At 43.8% G+C, this 21273-nt stretch overlaps 1 protein-coding gene across 4 annotated transcripts; it reads right to left on the minus strand.

The window, feature by feature from the left end:
* Positions 1-682: 682 nt before the first annotated feature.
* Positions 683-20346, minus strand: LOC115141100 (nuclear receptor subfamily 2 group F member 5). 4 transcript variants are annotated; one of them, XM_029679720.2, is made up of 4 exons: positions 20121-20346; positions 5748-6028; positions 5104-5350; positions 683-2770 (listed from the first exon to the last, which is right to left on the minus strand). In XM_029679720.2, exons 1-4 carry the CDS (start codon positions 20254-20256, stop codon positions 2454-2456), a joined length of 981 nt encoding a protein of 326 aa, XP_029535580.1. In that variant the 5' UTR covers positions 20257-20346; the 3' UTR covers positions 683-2453. The 4 variants fall into 4 exon arrangements, with proteins under 4 accessions (XP_029535580.1, XP_029535577.1, XP_064856148.1 ...); XM_029679717.2 differs by having other exon boundaries at positions 19268-20346; XM_065000076.1 differs by lacking the exon at positions 20121-20346 and adding an exon at positions 14176-14617.
* Between the last annotated feature and the right edge of the window lie 927 nt (positions 20347-21273).

Below are 21273 nucleotides of genomic sequence, written 5' to 3' on the forward strand. Positions count from 1 at the left end.
CAAAGACCATGTGTGCACTTTCTCTTGATTCTCTCTCTCTTTTTCTCTCTATTTTTCTCCCTGACTCAAACACACACATACATCATTAAGTGAGAGGTCAGAGTGTGTGTTTACACTCTATCTCTCACACGAACAGCAGGGGAGTATCAACATTTGGGCTGCACCCTGCCGTGAGAGTTGGGGAGTCCCCCACTTTGTTTCTCACTGATTGGTTAAGACTATTGATTTGTTTCATGCCTCTGTACCCCATCATATCCAAACAACTCGAGATAAACACACTGTCCACACTGAGTGACTACTACTCATGGCCAATGGACTGCACTACATGGAATTACCCATATGACTTGAGCCATCTGTCATAAGCTTGGTCTAAAATGGCCACTTGAATTCATATCGACTTTGTGTAATCACCTGATTTCAGCCTGTTCTTTGGTAAAAAATATAATTTAGTTGTATTATGTTGTAGTCATAATGACAGAATATGCCATGGTGTTTGAAGTTAATATACTTTTGATAGTCTACTTAAACATCTAAAATGTTAGTCATGGTTATGACTGGTTATGACATCTGTAAGTCATGTTTTAACAGCATTGGGCAATACATTCATAGAGTAGGATGTTAGCTGGTTCACATAGGTCTTACAAGTGGTTGAGATCATAGCAACAAAAGACGGAGAAATAACTGTGAACAACATATGTTTATTTCAATTAATGGATCCATAATTTCCAAACAAAAATAGAGAGAAAAAAACATACTCTTATAGAAATATTCTGTGAACTAATTCATCAACAGACAGTCCTGCTCTCCAAGGTCCCAATGGCTTTCAAATCCCAATAATTGTTGCTGATACCACAGTGCCACGTTAAAAAACAGACTGGTCGTCCAACAATCAGTGTTGCCTTACAGCCCGTCATCAATTGATGGTAACTCAAACACATAATAATATCTATGCTACATCACAGTAGATGACCATTGTAACTTTAATGGAGGTTTGGAGGTTAGTGATACAATGTCCTAGTATGCTGCTTGAATGACAATTGAATTGAGGTGGTCTCTACCCTACATGACAATGACATGTGGAGGACATATTGCCTGTCATAACAGGTAACTTCAGATTATGGCACAGTCATAAAATAAATGCTCAGTGACAAAATCTTGTTCTAAGGCAAGTACAACTAGAGTTTTCAAATGCGTATTGATCCAGGCTCCATAACAATTTACATTTTTCACAAAAACATCAAATGTGATTGTGACATGAAACTAACTGGCATTAACTGGCATGTGTTATGCATTTCTATGACAGCATTATGTAGATGTTATGAAGGGATACTTGTATGATATTCCTCTTTGAAACAGTGGCAGAAGTGCACTGACCATTACCAGTTAGTGGCCCTGTAGTTTTGACCTTAAAATGGCAGCTGAGGAAGAATCTACCAGTGCTGTGTTTATGATGGGAGTAGGTCGAGTGTGGGTTCTGGATAGTTTCACATTGCAAGTGCCTATTTTTTAATTTTTTATTTGCAACTTCCCACACCCTCTGACATCAAATTATAGACAAAACAAAAGGTATTTTTGTCACCACTACCACAAAGACAATCCAAACAATTAATATCCATGTTCCACTTTGATACAGGCTGTTGATAGGTGTTTTGCCCTGGGTGAGGCGTGATTCTCTGTTTCCTAGTGGCATGTCTGTCCTGTCCTGTCTGTCCTGTCTCCCCATCCTGAACCTGAGCTAGTCTCAACATACCCCTTAACGTGTATGTCTATGAGTCAATGACATACATATGGACACAATCATGAATTTCTCTCATTATAAACAGTGCTAATACACACACACACGCACAATAAATGTCTTCTGAAAATTCCAAGGAAATTTGGCATTCATTTTTTAATGGCTTCTGGTTTATTAAAAAAGAATTGGTTGATGAAGAACCTTTGGCCTGGCTCTCTCGGTCAAGCAGTTCTATCGGCAAAGGCCTTGCTCTAAATCGCCAGACAGTGGAGATTCTTGGACACGTCTCCTTTAGATGCAAGCACAGTGCCAACAATAGAATGACTGCGTCGCCAGTAGCCGAAACCGCTTCGAGTCCAAGACTGACAAAATTGCCTTTAACAGCGTGAGTCCTACAGAGCTGCAGGAGAACGGCGCAAAAACCCTTCTGCCAGCCGGCCCGTCTAGTGCCACCTCACAAACGTGGCGTTGGCGAAGTAGGAGGGGCCATGGCAGCCACCAAGTCTCTCTATTGGCTGTGGTCCGCTGGAGAAGAGGCGTGTGAATGGCTGGATTGGTGAATGGAGGAGGGGTGTGGTGAGATAGTCAGGTGGTCGGTCTGCTTTTTGCTGGAACGGTGGTGGTCTTCCAGGGGATGGATGGAGGAGATAAACAGAGGGATTGAGGGATGGTCGATGAAGGCTGGATGAAGAGCTGAATACGCAGCAACTCGTCTTCCTCAGGGCCCGTTCTCGTTGTAGTGGAGGGAGATGGGGCGGTCGCGCTGCACGGGCATGTAGGGCCAGTTGTAGCTGGAGCCAGAGAGGAGCATGTCGCGCAGCAGCGTCTCGATGGGCGTCTTGCCCACCAGGCGCACGAAGAAGAGTTGCTCGATGACGGGCGAGGAGACGATGCGGAGGGAGGGCAGCCGCAGAAGCAGGCGGCCGAAGCGGTTGGGCTGGCTGGGGTACTGGTTCCTCACATACTCCTCCAGGGCACACTGGGACTTCTCCTGGATGCTCTCCACGTGGGCCACATCCGACAGGCCCATGGCATCTGAGAAGGGGAGGAGAAGATTAGGCGTTGATGAGTTTCTGGTTCATTATGGTTTTGATAAGTTGACCTAACACTGAATTGCAATGTGAAATTGTGTCCAGCTACGTACATACATTAGAGCTGAAATGTCAGTATCCCTATGTAAATATGTCATTCAATGTAGTGGAATACAATTCAATTTTCTTTCAGTTGTGGGTCGAGGTTTTGTCCATGCTCTCACACCTCCCCTAGCACCGGTCCCTGGTGTGAGTCTCACACCTCCCCTAGCAGCGGTCCCTGGTGTGAGTCTCACACCTTCCCTAGCACCAGTCCCTGGTGTGAGTCTCACACCTTCCCTAGCACCAGTCCCTGGTGTGAGTCTCACACCTTCCCTAGCACCAGTCCCTGGTGTGAGTCTCACACCTCCCCTAGCACCGGTCCCTGGTGTGAGTCTCACACCTCCCCTAGCAGCGGTCCCTGGTGTGAGTCTCACACCTTCCCTAGCACCAGTCCCTGGTGTGAGTTTCACACCTCCCCTAGCAGCGGTCCCTGGTGTGAGTCTCACACCTTCCCTAGCACCGGTCCCTGGTGTGAGTCTCACATCTCCCCTAGCACCTGTCCCTGGTGTGAGTCTCACACCACACAGAGAGTGTGTTGACTGTGTGTGATACTTTTCACACCCTTCGAGCTCAGTGGTTATGGGGTCAGAGGTGGGTGAACTCAAAACAAAGTCCCATTTAGTGTACTGCACGGTGCTGTGCTGTACTGCACGGTACCGTACTGCACATTCAGTACTACTGTGCCCGTGTTTCTGTCCCCAGTATGAACCTTGTTTAAAGGCTGCATCGAACAGTGAGGGTAATTTTCTCCCAAGTGCTTTACTCTAGTGTGTAGCAGAAGCACTGGGACGGGATATTTTACCCACCACCCAGCACGCTAGTCCCTTTGTCACAGTACCCTTTAATCGCCCCCCTGCGCAATCTTGGTCCTGCTGAGCTTCAGTTCCGCATAACAAAAGATTAATATGCCTCATATTTTTGTCACATAGGGCCCCCCCAGGGGGAGTATAACTGCATATTCTGACACATTTCCCACTTTGAGGGCAGGTGTGTAGTTCTTTTAGCTATCTGCCATTTTAGGGTCTGTGTGAGGCATCAGTGGCTGAGAAAGCAAGGGCTGTCTGTGTGAGGCATCAGTGGCTGAGAAAGCAAGGGCTGTCTGTGTGACTGAACCCTCGCATGCAACTCCGACACCTCCGCAGGCATCCTTTACAGGCACCACTTCCCTTTGTCTGGCTCCCTGAGCACACACAGCCACACTCTGGGGATGAAGATGGTGGCGGTGGTAAGATGGCCGCTCTTTGATTCGGGGTGATGGAACTGGGATATAGGGTGGAATGTCTGTGGGCGGAGGTGAGAAGGGGTATTGAGAGTTTGTCTGTCCTTGTTAGCTCATGCAGGCAGGTCTCAATGGGGGGGGGGCTGGTCAACGACTGGTCTGTCTATCTCATTGTGTGTACGTGCATGTGTGTTGGCTGGAGTTGTGGGACGGATCACATGGATGCTCAGGGCTACAGGGGTTATGTAGGTCAGGGCCTGGGCTGTGGCGAATCCCTCTTGTCGCTGCAACCCACCATGAATAATTCAAGCACAGTGGTGGGGGCAGGGGTGAGAGGGCTGGGGTTTGGAGAGGAGGAAAGGGGAAGGGCTGCCTGACTGGTTTCAATAATAGATGGAAGCGTGAAGGAGAGGAGGGTGATGAAATAAATGAGGAGAGCGAAGGATTTCTTCAGCCATCCAAATGGAAGACTGTGGGCATAGTTATTCTGACAAGCTGTGTGATGGAGACAAGGAAAAGGGCGATCGACAGGAAACAAAAAGCAAGACCTCAGAGTTGGGTTCTCTCACACTCATACCCCCTGGGTCATAAACAATGAATCCTAAACACATCTCAATCCCAGATCTGACAGCATTCTGGGTGGCGTAGAATAACCATAACTTTCTACTGTGCCTCATACAGTGGCAAAAGTGGTGTATCAAAGCAATAAGCAAACTATTGTTTTTATATTGCTATTTCACCAATATCTACACTTCTTTATCTCATAAGTAGTCTATCCATGATAATATTTGTATGGTATCCATACATTATTGATACATTGTTTACAAAGGCATTGTTAACCACTTGGTTGTTAACCACATGCTGTATTGCAGACTCTATACGTCTACTAACTTATCTGGAGTGACCACTATTAGCTATATGTGTAGTTCCGCACAAAATACGACACAAACTATCGTACAGATAGACATAAACAAAGACATATAGAAACAGAAACCACTAAAGTCAACGCCACTCACCGGAAGTGAAGAGCACGATGGATTTGAGGCAGGAGTACTCAGCTGTGTCCACCTGCAGAACCTTCAGTTTCTCCACCTGCTCCTGGAACACCCGGATGTGGTCCATGAATGCCACCACTCGCTCCGCAGACATGGGCGATGCGTGCAGGCCAGCCGCCGCCAGCAGGGGCGCCACGTGCAGCGGCATGGAGCACTGGGCCGCGTTCAGCACAAACAGCTCACTCCATGACATGCGCAGGAGCGCCACCTAGGGCACGGGAGGAATGATGGTAGAATTGGTTAGTTCAGAGTAGACCGAGGGTGGTTCTGGGAAACAGGGATAACAGTGTTTATCTTCCTTATGCAGATGATTGAGTATGGCAAGTGTTAGTGATATGCTCCAACTTAAAGGCTGCTGAACCCACAATTGAACCTTTACATGACATACCAAATGCAGACAGAACTATTTGTTCAGGGCAATATCTGTGTTGAGCATCTACAGCTCATCCATAAGGGACTACCCAAATAAAGTGACCACACCACATCTCTATAAGCATTCATAATTTCTATTTTCTAGTCAGGCATAACAAAAGATTATAGTCAGGCATAAAAAAATATTTAGTCAGGCATAGTTTCTAGTCAGGAATCAGGGTGGTCCTCCTCACCTGGTCCATGAGCTGAAGGTCAGGGAAGAAGGGGATGTTCTTGGCCCACTCCACAGCGCTGAAGAGCAGCCGTGCGGCCAGCTCGCAGATGTTCTCAATGCCCATCAAATTGTTTCCCTGCATGCACTGGGACCCGTAGCGGGATGTGGGGTAGGGCTCGGCGCGCAACAGCAGAGAGATGAATCCTGATAGGTAGGGCTGCCCATTGTAAGGGTCGCTGCCATTGGTCAGGTACTGACCCGGGCTAGACTGGGAGTTGGACATGCGGCCTCTCTGGACAGCTGAGGGAGAGAAAGAAAGAAAGGGTTAAGAGAATATGGAGATATGGCATTTGAATTTTATGAGCAAAATACATATGCCCTCTTTTGACATTTCATAAGCGAATACACAAGTGCTAGAAGCTAATTGTTTGGCGTGTTGCAGGTATAGTAGGAGCTAACTTGGTTAGACTACTGCACCTTTCGTTCATTCATGTGGCTGCACCCTATGAGATTTTATTTCAATCCAGGCTGGCACAGTTACAGTAACATTTAGGACCTGAAGCTTCTCTGTCATCACGTCGTCATTACTGCATCTAGCACTAACCGGCTTGATTTAGTAGGCTGCAATTACCACCGTGTCATAAAGCACCATCTAGAGGCACTCAGACGAGTCTGCTCTTTCTCAATGGGAATATATAGGGCCAAATCACACTGGGGCTAGCAGCTAAAAGACATGTCATGGCGGGTGCCTGGGGAGAGGAGGAAGGAGGGCGGAGGTTGGAGGTGGGGGGCGCAAAGTGTGGAGAAACGGGGGGTAATTTCTGCGGCTCTAAATGTGTCGGCACTCTGTCTCCTGACCGGCAGACACCGGTGCCGTGCATCAGTGAGTAATGGCAACCAGCAGCCAGTAAAGACACTACAGTTCTTCACACCTCTGCCCCCCCCCCTCCCCCATTGCCAAATGGCTCAGCCGAAGAGGAAGAGGGCACGCAGAGGCTAAGCACACATCCCCACCCCCGCCGAACTATGATGTGGCGGCTCAAAGCCCATTTGGAAAACACCTGTTCAGTCATCCCCGCTGTCTGACTAATAACTCCATCTACAGTTACAGAACGAGGGAGAGGGAAGGGAAGGGAAGGGAAGGGAAGGGAAGGGAAGGGAAGGGAAGGGAAGGGAAGGGAAGGGAAGGGAAGGGAAGGGAAGGGAAGGGAAGGGAAGGGAAGGGAAGGGAAGGAAGGGAAGGGAAGGGAAGGGGAAAGAGAGGTGATGAGGGAAGGCAGAGGTAGTGACAGAATGAGTGATAGAAAAGGTTAACAGAGAGAGGAGCAAGAGAAAAGAGTGTAGGAGAGAGGGGCGAGAGAGAGAGAGAGAGAGCGAGAGAAGGAGGGCTAGGGTTTGGAAAATACTTTGAAACTCAGCATCACCTGTCCTTCGACACAATAGCTGTGAAAATTGAATACACTACAGTGTATCAAAGAGGACAGGTCAAATCACTTAAGAACATAGTAAGTCAATAGATTCGTCCATAGAATTTCAAGACTGTTGACTGATTAGAAAAACGTTTGAGTTTGTGACCAAAAAATATTGGTCTCCTTTGAACTCAAGCAACTTCTGTCCCAGGGAAAGAATGTTGTCTCATTTTGCAAACAACAACATAGCGTACAGAGACAGCATTGAACAATGGGCCATACCATGTCACTCACAAAAAAAAACTCCTGGTCGTACTCAAACCTGAACTTTTTTCTAGAGCACTGTTGTCCTTCATTAGAGGTTAGTATGTTATAACTATCTGAATTAAAAAAAGATGTATCAATACATCATAATGATTAATGCCATAATCCACCAGACGCCAAATCCACCACTTCCACTTGTCTTCTGAAAGGCCTCTTTGAGGAGGTTGTGTGTGAATGCATGAGTCGAAATGACGCATCAAAAGCATCTCTATGTGAATGAGCAAGGGAAATGAATGAGACAGGGAGAGAAGGGCATAGACAGGGTAAAAGGGAGAGGGAGAAAGACAGTGACTGGCATTGGATGAGAGAGAGAGAGAGAGAGAGAGAGAGAGAGAGAGAGAGAGAGAGAGGATGCAGGGACAGATTTGAATGCCTGCCATAATCGATTTCTAATTGGTCGGTGGTGGCCTAGTGTGGTTGGAAAGACTGGCAAACAGTGGGACCAAACAACTAAAGAGCCTAAAACCCCAAACAGAAAGACCATGGCAATACATCGAACCTCATGGTACATAAATAAGGCAGAGGGGAGAAAAGGGCACGAAACAGGTAACATGGGCGATTTCAGCTGTGACTTTTAAAAAACACCACCACAGCGAGTCACAGAGAGTGTGTGGCGGTGGAGTTAAGCACGCCTCATCTTACCACGGCTGTCCTTATTTGGCCTTTAGTCACTGCTAGAAGTACAAGACAGTTGAGCAAACTATTGTAGATAAATACAATTAAGGACTATCTGCTACTGTAAAAGGTCATAGTCAGGGGCTATGTACTAGAAGCATGACAGATTTGGCACAGCCTCATTGTCAACTGAGATTAGTGGTATAATGGTTTTCATGTAGTCCCTTAAAAGTCTGCTAACAAAAAACACAACATACTGTAACATTCAAAACACATATACACACAACAATAGTTTTTTTTGTTTAATTTACAGTAAAGCAGTGTGTATTGTGTAAGCCCGCTCAGAGAGGAGTGTCTGATGAGTGTGTGACATTCATGTGTTATTCCTGTGCTTCTCACAGATTCCTTTAGTTTGGGTTAAACTCTGAACTCTGGGTTCACTGCTCTCACTCTGCACGCAAGGGTAACAGTGAAGAACCAACCCCCGGGCAAAACGTCAAACCATTTACCCGTAGTCAAATACAAATACACAGAGGAAAGTGGGGCAAGGCTGTGAGAAAGATGTGGAGAGAAAGAGAGGAAGAAAGGGTGAGAAGAAAGGAGAGAAAAAAAGAGGTTGAGAAAGAAGATGAAGGTGAGTGTAAGAGGAGAGAATTGAGAAATGGTTCCCAAACTGTGGGGCGCACCCCCGAGGGATCGGAAAGGTAGGACGTGGGGTCCCCTCCACAAAAATAAATAAATGAAGGAACTCAGTCCGGCTTTAAACATACTCTTGAAAGTTGTAATAGTAGAATGCACAAGGTGCAATTTGGAAATTGGGTAGTGCATCATCAGTTCCTCTTGACATGTTAGTCATTGCAGACCTTAGAGACCTATAAATATCACATGAATACACATTAGACATGACAAAATGTGTAGAATTGCAGGATTTTTTTTATTTTACCTTTAACTAGGCAAGTCAGTTAAGAACAAATTCTTATTTTCATTTTCAATGACAGCCTAGGAACAGTGGGTTAACTGCCTGTTCAGGGGCAGAACGACAGATTTGTACCATGTCAGCTCAGGGGTATGAACTTGCAAACTTCCGGATACTAGTCCAACGCTCTAACCACTAGGCTACCCTGCCGCCCCCAAATAAGCTTTCAACATACAAAATTCTCTCCACCAACAAGAGGGCTGTGAACAGTTTGTGTCATGAACAGTGCTTGTGCCCATAGAAATAGACGTGGCGTGTGCGCGTGGGGCACGGGATATTCCTCAATGCTGGAAAGGGTGCCATAGTAAAAAAAGCTTGGGAACCCTTGAAAGAGACAATGGGATCGAGGAAGAGGGAGGGAAACAGAGTGAAGTATGACATTGTATGGAAAGGGAGAGGCAACGGGTAAAGAGACAGGGAAAAAGAGAGATTCAGACAGACGGGGATGGAGAGAGCTCCCAGTGAGGACGCTCAGACGCGTTAGCTGCAAACGTAGCCCCTTTAATATCCACCCAGTCACGTTGGCGCAGCTTTGATGAAGCAGATGTGAATTCATAACAGAAATGCACCCTGCACGAAGGAGTGGTCTGGTTTTCTATCTGTTCGATCACACAAAAAAGCTCTGCTATACAAGCGACTCAATCATTTTCATTACGTTGAGTTAAAACTCAATGGCTGTTTATCAAGGAAATTGGTGTAAAGTCACAATACTTCAAAATGTAACAATGGACATGGATAATGCTAGACAATGTAAAAGCTAGCCTTTCATATCGTAACAATAGGCTAACCTGGCTATTGTACAGACAAGAGAGAAAATTAGAGACTCAACAAAGAAATATAACAATATGACAAGCAATGTATTGTGAACTGGAGTCTATTCACCTTGAGGTGTCAAAGGAAGCCCATCTCTGCAGAGTGAGCTCTATTCCTCCACTCACATCCCCCCCTCCTCTAAAATATTCAATGCTAGCCGTGGGGATATCAGAATGGGAAACGACTAGTGCCTCAGCTCAATGGTCTCTTCGTGGCCTATCACTTCAATGGAGGCTGCTTTCTGGCAGTGAATAATGGCAAGGCCTCTGTCAATATGGAAGCCATGGTGCTGGAACCTCACAGCCAGCTTGGACTGGGGGGAGTGAATAAGCCTATTAGCTTTACGTAAAGAGACCTATTCTAACATGTCAATAAACTATGACAGTATTGTAATAGGGAAATGTTTTGGCGGGCCAGAGTTTAGGGGGCAAACTAGTTTCGGTTTTTGATTGCCTGCTCATACAAACTGGACAATGTGTATGGGTTAGTCAATAAAGGCAGTCAGTTAGCGAGCCGTGGTACTTACTCAATAGAGTCAACCTCACATTTGGACCTTGAACATGTCCATTATTAATGTTTAGTTTCTGGTTCCCGTTGACCTACAGTATATCTGTCTCTGTGTTTGGTTGGTGTGAACCAAGGTTCACCAACTGTAGCAATCCTATGTATGAGTAACTGAATATCAATATTCAGGACCTTCCCTGTGTTATTTACCATTGTGGGACACACACTAGGAGTCACAATTGAGATAATCTGTCTTTGAATGTTCTGTCTATGAACAGTCGTAACTATGTACTTACTATGAACAATCTACAGCAGGGGTCTCCAGCAGGTCGATAGCGAGCTACAAGTAGCTCGCAGCCCATCTTTGAGTAAATCGCCAAACAATTCTGAAAGTACATGCAATTTTCACGTGTTCCACGGCAAACTGTCATAAACAAATCTCAGAAGTATCAGACACCACAAGCTCCCAGCTACTATTTATTGACATTATCACACCCCTAGTTAGTCACTATTGGCTTAAAAAGCCAAACCTAACACTATCTGCCAATTAATGTCCAGCAATATTGCTCCTGTCTGTCTGTGTGGTGCGTGCGTTTTGTCGTGTAGCCAGCTGATGTGATAACCGTCTTGTGGGTTGACAGAAATACTTTCCCCCAATCAAATCAAATCAAACGTTATTTGCCACATGCGCAAGAATACAACGAGTGTAGACTTTACCGTGAAATGCTTACTTACAAGCCCTTAACCAACAGTGCAATTCAAGAAGAAGTATATATTTACCAAGAAGGCTAAAATAAAAAGTAATAATAAAAAGTAACACAATAAAAATAACAATAACGAGGCTATATACAGGGGCAACGGTACCGAGTCAGTGTGCGGGGGTACAGGCTAGTTGAGGTAATCTGTACATGTAGGTGGGGTCGAAGTGACTATGCATAGGTAACAGACAAACAGCGAGTAGCAGCAGTGTACAAGTGGGAGGGAGACGTCAATGTAAATTGTCCAGTGGAGATTTTAATGACTTGTTCAGCAGTCTAATGGCTCGGGGGTAGAAGCTGTTAAGGAGCCTTTTGGCCCTAGACTTGGCGCTCCGGTATCGCTTGCCGTGCGGTAGCAGAGAAAACAGTCTATAACTTGGGTGACTGGAGTCTCTGACAATTTTATGGGCTTTTCTCTGACACCGCCTATTATATAGGTCCTGGATGGCAGGAAGCTTGGCCCGACTGATGTACTGGGCTGTTCGCACTACCCTCTGTAGTGCCATACGGTCAGATGCCGAGCCGTTGCCATAACAGGAGGTGATGCAACTGGTCAGGATGCTCTCGATGGTGCAGCTGTAGAACCTTTTGAGGATCTGGGGGCCCATGCCAAATCTTTTCAGTCTCCTGAGGGGGAAAAAGGTTTTGTCGTGCCCTCTTCACGACTGTCTTGGTATGTTTAGACCATGATAGTTCGTTGGTGATGTGGACACCAAGGAACTTGAAAATCTCGACCCACTCCACTACAGCCCCGTCAAAGTTAATGGGGGCCTGTTCGGCCCGCCTTTTCCTGTAGTCCACAATCAGCTACTTTGTCTTGCTCACATTGAGGGAGAGGTTGTTGTCCTGGCACCACACTGCCAGTTCTCTGACCTCCTCCCTATAGGCCGTCTCATCATTGTCTGTGATCAGGCCTACCACTGTTGTGTAGTCAGCAAACTTAATGATAGTGTTGGAGTTGTGTTTGGCCAAGCAGTCGTGGGTGAAAAGGGAATACAGGAGGGGACTAAGTACACACCCCTAAGGGGCCATAGTGTTAAGGATCAGCGTGCCAGACGTGTTGTTAACTACTCTTACCACCTGGGGAGGCCCGTCAGGAAGTCCAGGATCCAGTTGCCGAGGGAGGTGTTTAGTCCCAGAGTCCTTAGCTTAGTGATGAGCTTCGTGGGCACTATGGTGTTGAATGCTGAGCTGTAGTTGATGAACAGCATTCTCACACAGGTGTTCCTTTTGTCCAGGTGAGAAAGGGCGGTGTGGAGTGCGATTGAGATTGGGTCATCTGTGGATCTGTTGGGGTGGTATGCGAATTGGAGTGGGTCTACGGTGTCCGGGAGGATGCTGTTGATGTGAGCCATGACCGGCCTTTCAAAGCACTTCATGGCAACCAACGTGAGTGCCTCGGGCGGTAATCATTTAGGCAGGTTATCTTCGCTTCCTTGGGCACAGGGACTATGGTGGTCTGCTTGAAACATGTAGGTATTACAGACTTGGTCAGGGAGAGGTTGAAAATGTCATTGAAGACACTTGTTAGTTAGTCCGTGCATGCTTTGAGTACAGGTCCTGGTAATCCGTCTGGCCCAGTGGCTTTGTGAATATTGACCTGTTTAAAGGTTTTGTTCACATTGGCTACCGGCAGAGTTATTCACATTCATCCAGAACAGCTGGTGCTCTCGTGCATGCTTCAGTGTTGCTTGCCTCGAAGCGAGCATAAAAGGCATTTAGCTCATCTGGTAGGCTCGCGTCACTGGGCAACTTGCATCTGAGTTTCCCTTTGTAGTCCGTAATAGTTTTCCAGCCCTGCTACATTACATGCTTGTAATACATGGCTTCTGGTTGGGCAACAGTTGAAGTCGGAAGTTTACATACACTTAGGTTGGAGTCATTAAAACTCCATTAAAACTTTTTCAACCACTCCACACATTTCTTGTTAACAAACTATAGTTTGGGCAAGTCGGTTAGGACATCTACTTTGTGTCCCAACAATTGTTTACAGACAGATTAATTCACTTACAATTCACAGTATCACAATTCCATTGGGTCAGAAGTTTACATACACTAAGTTGACTGTGCCTTTAAACAGCTTGGAAGATTCAAGAAGATGATGTCATGGCTTTAGAAGCTTCTGATAGGCTAATTGACATAATTTGAGTCAATTGGAAGTGTACCTGTGGATGTATTTCAAGGCCTACCTTCAAAGTGCCTCTTTGCTTGACATCATGGGAAAATCAAAAGAAATCAGCCAAAACCTCAATTTCTAAACGCTTGAAGGTATCACGTTCATCTGTACAAACAATAGTACACAAGTATAAACACCCTGGGACCACGCAGCCATCATACCGCTCAGAAAGGAGACGCGTCTCCTAGAGATTAACGTACTTTGGTGAGAAAAGTGCAAATCAATCCCAGAACAACAGCAAAGGACCTTGTAAAGATGCTGGAGGAAACTGGTATAAAAGTATCTATATCCACAGTAAAACGAGTCCTATATCGACATAACCTGAAAGGCCACTCAGCAAGAAAGAAGCCACTGCTCCAAAACCGCCATAAAAAAGCCAGACTACGTTTTACAACTGCACATGGGGACAAAGATGGTACTTTTTGGAGAAATGTCCTCTGTTCTGATGAAACAAAAATAGAACTGTTTGGCCATAATGACCATCGTTATTTTTTTTAGGAAAAACGGGTGGTCTAGGATTTTTTTCCCCCACTGGTTGCACGTGACATGCTGGTAAAAATTTGGTTAAAATTATTTAAGTTTGCCTGCATTTAAAGTCCACGGCCACTAGGAGCGCTGCTTCTGGGTGAGCATTTTCTTATGGCCTTATAGAGTTGGTTGAGAGCGGTCTTTGTGCCAGCTTCGCTTTGAGGTGGTAAATAGATGGCTACAAAAAAATACAGATGATAACTTTCTTGGTAGATAGTGTTGTCAACAGCTTATTGTAAGGTACTTTACCTCAGGCGAGCAATACCTCGGGACTTTTTTAATATTAGACATCGCACACCAGCTGTTATTGACAAAAAGACACACACCCCCACCCCTCGTCTTACCAGAGGTAGCGTCTCTGTTGTGCCGGTGCATGGAAAATCCTGCCAGCTCTATATTGTCCCCTTTTCCGACGTCTTTTCTTCACGCAAAAGACGCGGGTCTGGGCCTGTTCCAGTGAAATCAGGATATCCTTCTTGTCGGACTCGTTAAAGTCAAATGTTTCTTTCAGTCCGCGGTGAGTAATCGCTTTTCTGATGTCCAGAAGATATTTTCTGTCATAAGAGACAGTAGCAGCAACATTATGTTCACAATAAGTAAAAACATAAGTTACATAAAACGCCAAAAAATTACAAAATTGCACAATTGGTTTTGAGAATGGAAAACGTCAGCCATGTTCTTCGGCGCCACCTTCAGACAATCCTTCTCAATTAAATGATAACTGCAAAGTAGGCATACCTGGCAGAAGTATATCATGAGTAAGTATATAATTTGTATCTATTATTTGAAAACTTTGCCAATAAATGAGCATTTGCAGTACAGAACCATCACTGGACCAGCACATTCGACGGCACGATCCTCACTTGTTAGATGTGCAATTAAAGGGACAGATGCACAACTAAAGGGGAATTACACAAAAAAAAGGAATTAGTTAGTTTTATTCCAAACTTTAAAAAATGGGTATTCTCATTTGATTTAAGCTTTCACATGGAAACAGAACATCCAATTTTGTTGTTTCTCTATGAATAATTGCAATTTTGAGAGTGAAAAAAACTGAAAATATAAAATCAGTCAGGAAAATATAAAATAGAATTTGGAAGAAAAATTCTATAGGACCCCCCCTTGTTTATTAACCATTATTTTACCAGGTATATTGACAGAAAACATAGCTAGAAAAAAATGAGTAGCTCACGACACGTTTAATTTTTTAAAAGTAGCTCCCGTGCTAGAAAAGGTTGGAGACTTCTGATCTAGAGTGTGTACTCTAATGGATAGTGTGCCTGCCCATGCCAATATCTGGGTGCATGTCACCATGTGAGTTCGTATCTGTGACCATGTCACTATGTGTGGTAGCTGGTAGGGAATGTATTGTATGCATGAGAAGGCTGTTAGTTGTGAATGTAAAATTGCCTATGTGTCAAGTATACAGTGTGTTCTTCGAACCTGTGAATTTGACAAACATCACAGTCTATATTGGTCTTTTTTGGTCTCACTAAGGTCAGAGGAGCACATACGGAACATTCCGACAGCAGAACATGATATGCACTTCACTCCCAACTAGCCCAAGGAAATGTCAGCCAGATGCACAGGTTCACTGTCTCTCTCTTCCTCACTCCCTCCTCATCCCTTAAACCAGTGTTCTACTCTAAGCAGGAATGTCATTGAGAAACATGTAGAGTAAAGATGCCAGAGGTGCCAAACAGGTAGAGCAGCAAAGAGGTAAATATGACCTTTTACATGACTATTTAGTATAAATCAACCTTTAACACAAGATATTAGATATGTATGTGGGCTGAAATAGAGTGACCTCTCAGTCAAGTTACATACTAAGTGTCACCCTAAAGATCAGCTGGACTGTCCAAATAACGCTCCAGAATTAGCCACGTACAACACCAGCGAATGTGAAACTTGTCTTAAATAATGCAGATGTGTGTGTGGTATATTTTGGTGCCAGTTACTGCATGGATTGGATCAATTACTCGCTCACTTTTTGTACCTTACTAAAAAGTTGCCATGTTTAACAGAATTTCGCCACTAGGGAGTGGTGCATTTTTGGAGAGGGAGGGGAGATGTGGGGCACCGACTTGGTCAACAAGAAAGGCCCACGTAACCACAAACATAACCTGTCAGGTTTGTTTTTATATGCTTTGTTGCTGATATTCTGCTCTATTTGTTTATTTTCACTGGTAGATGCCTCCTCCACCATCAATACATTACTTTTAACAATGTTACCAACAGTAGAAGGGCGTGTGTAAAATCACCGGGGAAGCCAGAAAAAAAGCCATATTACAACCTATGTGTTGTGATAATTGCGTTGTTTGCTATATAACCTATAATCTGTCCAGTGAAGTCCCCATTCATTTTGCATGTAACAAACAGTTACATGCCCTACAGCATGGTCAAGCAAGTTAATGTTTCTGACATTCTTGGACTACTAAACAACTATTGATTTAGAACCCCGGAGAGTTATCGCAAGTCGCAAAGAAAACAGGAGCTACTTCCACTATTCCAGCACCATTTCAACTTCAACATTTCTACATCATCAATCACCTCTGCTTAGTCTAATACAGTGACAACTAAAAGATACAAAAAGCAATTCAGTCCAATCATCATAAGCTAAATATGATGTGGCTGTCCATGGTTCCAATTCTGTGTGTGTGTGTGTGCACATGTGTGCAAGTAGAAAAAACATGTTGATTCAGCCTACTTGTAGAGAAAGGCCAATGCCATCCTCCTCTCTTTCAAGTTGACAAAACAGTCTATCACTCTGTCATACAGTACATGCTTTTTTGTATTGTTGTCCTGGGCTACCTGGCTAAAATGTTTGTGTGACAAAACTGCACATTTTAGAGTGGCCTGTTATTGTCCCCTACACAAGGTGCACCTGTGTCATGCTGTTTAATCAGCTTCTTGATATGTCAAACCTGTCAGGTGGATGGATTATCTTGGCAAAGGAGGATTTGCTCATTAACAGGGATGTAAACAAATTTGTGCCATTTTGTTTGAGAAATAAGCTTTTTGTGCGTGTGGAAAATTTCTGGGATCTTTTATTTCAGCTCATGAAACATGGGACCAAAACTTTATATTTTTGTTCAGTATATCTTTTTTCTTGGTAAATATTTTTGGGACGTCTGCCTTCCCACTGGTTACCGAGAATAGTGTTGAGAATAGCGTGATATTTAGATGATTCTTTTGTGCATGGCTTGCATAACACAAGTAGGCAATAACTTGTAGTGCTTTCTTTATATTTGGGAAAATGAAAGAAGATATTTCTGATGACTTTTAAAGACGTGACAGTCCTCTGCTTTAACCCAAGAGCAAACACTTGTTTTTGAATAACTATTACAAAGTTAATTATTGATAGTTTCAACAATGAATTTGAGATGATTTCAAATCCATATTTTGGGCAGGAATGTACATTTGTGTATTTCCAAAATGTTCCAAAATTCACAGGTATTATAACTCAGAAAGCCCAAAAGCCTTCTCTCATCAGCCGACCCAGGTGCATTATGTAGAAGAAACATGACTTATGTATGACCTCTGAGGAAGACGAAAAGAAGCTTTGGGGGTGTAGTCTTACTGCTTTCTCGCTGCTACCAGTACGTTTTTTATGTGATTGCAATGCTGAATTTAAACGTGTGCAATTGGTGCTTCTAGTATTAATTTCCCCACCATTAGTCTACCTCTGAACATTTCAGGGCAAATGGTTAGCAGGACATTATCTTAGGCCCTATTGCCATATGTAGACTATTTCACACCACATAATGCCTCTAATATTTTGGTTATTATAATCTGACTAAAAAGTTCATTTGTTTTTCTTTTGGTGTTTGAAAATGATTGGTAGGTCTAAAGAAAACAATTAAATATATTAGTATTTACTACCTGACACAGGTTGCCGTTTAAAAGCATTGTTAACACTTGGTTGTAGTACAACACACGTCTGCATAACATAACAAGGCCTGCATTCACCACGTCGTCATCTTCAATTTAAAATCAACACTTTTAATATTTTAAAGAAGTGCAATATTTTAAAATTGTCCTCAAATGCACTGACACTTACGAAGACACGTCTCTAGGCCTATAATTCACGATGAGGATGAGTCTGTTTTGCGTGTGATTGACCTGTACCAATTTAATCAACACTTGAAAGAATTTAGATTTTTTAAAATCGTGTTTATGCTGAATAATAATCTAGATCATATAATAGTAACATAGAAAAACAGTAGTTAATATATAATGTAGCCAAATAATGGTCTGATAACATATTGAGTGTGTTTATGTAGATGAAAGGTCAACAGACTGCGGTGCGTCAGGATACTTCCTCGGGTTCATTCAATCAGAAAGGGCCATGGCCGACAATTTACCCTGCAGTGCTTTACATGAACTATGTACAGCGTACACACTAGCACACTAACGAGATCCATTGGAGGATAATTTTAGGCGATGGAACGGGTATTACCACCTAAAATGCATTGTATAGTTCATTATGACAGAGGCTACTGTATTCAAGACCTCGTTTGTAATAGGCCTGCCTGCTAGATACACTCACACACTGGAACAGCGTGCTTCATGCACAGAGCGCGCGTCTTCTGTTGACTACAGTTTGTGTCATTATTTGCACTGTTTATGGTCATATCATAGGAACCTTTTGGAGTGTCCACAACAGCTTGCGTGGCCAAGTTTATCAATAATTATAGTTTATCATTTTCGATAAAATCTATTCCAATAAGCTAACAAGGTTGACTCCAGAGTAGGCAACACTGCACAGCGATGCATGTATTTATGTTTATAGAAATGTATTGTTGGTGGATAACGCATAAAACACAGAGTACGACGTCCAGCATGGAGACACGCATGTGCAAAGCTTTTGTGAGGATTTCGAGTGTCTGGTTCGCGTGTTGTAATTTACACAGCTCGTCTGATTGAACATGACGCAGCAAGGTCCTAGTTGACTGATTAAAAGTAAAACGCAGTGCTTTGCGAACACGTTCGCCACTGTTCATCTTTCGCACTAATTGACAAGTTCTTAAACATGCACAATACAATACATGTAGCGGGCCCTCTTGTAAACGAATAGGGTGTCGGGGAGCAAACACCAGAATTAATGGGGAGACAAAGGGAGCCCTCTTCCGAGGGGAGAAAAATAATTGCATACCATGGATTGAATAGGAGATACAAGGGTAGACGATCTGAAACAACAAGCATTGCGTTACAGCAGACTACAGATGCCTTTTAGGAGAACTATGACTGATAGAAGCAGGAAATATATAAGACACGGATATCTATCGTTAATGCGCTAACGTGATATGCTTTCAACTTTACGCACCGATATTCGTGACACCAAACGTCCGCCAAAACCAATTTGAACATTTTATTAGTTTACATTACATTTACATAAAGGCTACAGTCTTCAACGAATCTAAAATCCTGTTTTACCTTCTCTTCGCATACCGACTTTGAGGCACTTCTTCAGTCGGCAGTACTGGCACTGGTTTCGATGATGTTGGTCGATGGGACAGTCCCGGTTCCCCCGACATGTGTAACTGAGGTTCCGTCGCACCGAACGCTTGAAGAAGCTTTTACAGCCCTCGCAGGTGAATTGGCCGTAATGCTTGCCACTGGACTTATCCCCGCACACCATGCAGTCCACGTTGGGGATCTTGTCCCCGGAAAGTGCATCGTTCCCCGGGGTGGAACCAGAGGGGGTTCCCGGTGTCCCGCCAGGCTCCTGACTGCAAATCTGTAGCTGGGACCCGGGATCCGCCGAAATGTTCTCTTGCCACTGGTTTACTACCATTGCCATGCTATCCTAAAACAATTTGGTCAAACAACAGATACAAGTCCAACTCCGTAGCGCGGGGAGGAGATAAGAATCCGTTCTGACGTCTTGGGAAAACAAGGCAGGGCGAAAAGGCGCTTCCCACTTCCTCCAAAAAGTATTTAATATATTATCAAATAGATGTTCTTAATTCGTTAATCAAATGTCCCTGTCGTAAACGTATCGTCTGTAAACTTCTATCAAAGTTTACGAAGACAGCACGGTATCAACATGACTATTTCGTAAGAATGGAGCCTACTGCCAGTGTTCTCCTCTCGGGAGAAATCCATAAACACGCTCTCTCAAAAACTTCGTGTTTCTGAAAAGTCGACCAACAGCATGTACAGAATGGAGAAGTGGTCGTTAAAGTGTCATGTTCATGAATATCGACTGCCTCGAATCTTATTCTGCTTAAGAATCGAACTGAACTAAATCAACATCTTCTCTCAATCACAAAAGAACAGTACTGACCATAGTTCTGCGCAATTATGTGATCGAAGTTGTCTTGTGAACTCATACGGACGTGCAATACCAAAAGAAAAGTTGCTTTCGTTCCTCTAATGTTGTGCGCCACGATGAGGACTGAATAGAAATGACGACCAACCATGGATGGAGTGCTCTGTGGTAGATGCAGTATATTTACAAGCAGATATCTTTGCCAATCATGTACTTCACCCGTCGGCAGCCTGTCCCATCTCTGAGAATCATAGTTAGAATTTGGTGAAAGTGACACTAAACAGACGTGCTTGTAGCCCCCCCCCCACCACCACCATATAAGGCCAAAACTACCATATAAGGCATGACCCCTCCTCTCGTTGAGAACGGTTTTACGCATGAACGGGCAGATTCAATTGGCAAGAGGAGAATAAAGAAGTAAGGCACTCTCCAATTGGGCAGCCGCGGATTAGCTATACAGTATGTTCTGGTTGATAGAGTGGCTGTGTTATTCCTGTATAGCAGAGTGTAGCTGTGTACACAAATCAATGTAGACATAGATCTTTTTTTATATTTTTTTATATAATAACACAAAACTGTTAGGCCTCACTCAAAGGGAAAAATGTCTTTATCAAAGTAATAGGCTTATGTCAAATACGTCCCCAAACATCAGTCTTTATAAACTTTTCCACTCTACTTTAGCTTTTATTTTCATTGTTTATTTGATGTCTATTGAACTCAATCATCCCCACCTTAATTTACTTTTCTAAAAATGTTTTAATTACTTTTATATCCTACTGATAACGCAATGCACTCTTTCTGAATGTTTAATGTTACGCCCACGTTCTGAATGCTATACAGTTTTCACAGTAAGATTATCGATTGTGCCAAACCAAGGTGACAAACTTCTCACCAAGAGACACATATGGAGTGTTCATTTTGTCAGTTTGTTGTGCAGTCAAACTTGCCATCTGGATATCAATTGCACAAAAGGCCATAGCAGTAATGAACGATGGCTACAGTGTTTATCTCTAATGGGGTTTTCAAGTTGAAAACAGTAGGGACCTAATTATTTTTCCAGACATCTGTCATAGTAATAAGACCATTGTAGATGACAGCAGCAGAATCCCATGTGAAGACTAAAAGTAAACTCAACCAAAATAGTACATGTTTTCAACCCTTCACCCTG

This window comes from Oncorhynchus nerka, linkage group LG14 (genome assembly GCF_034236695.1).
Source record: "Oncorhynchus nerka isolate Pitt River linkage group LG14, Oner_Uvic_2.0, whole genome shotgun sequence".
NCBI lineage: Eukaryota > Metazoa > Chordata > Actinopteri > Salmoniformes > Salmonidae > Oncorhynchus > Oncorhynchus nerka.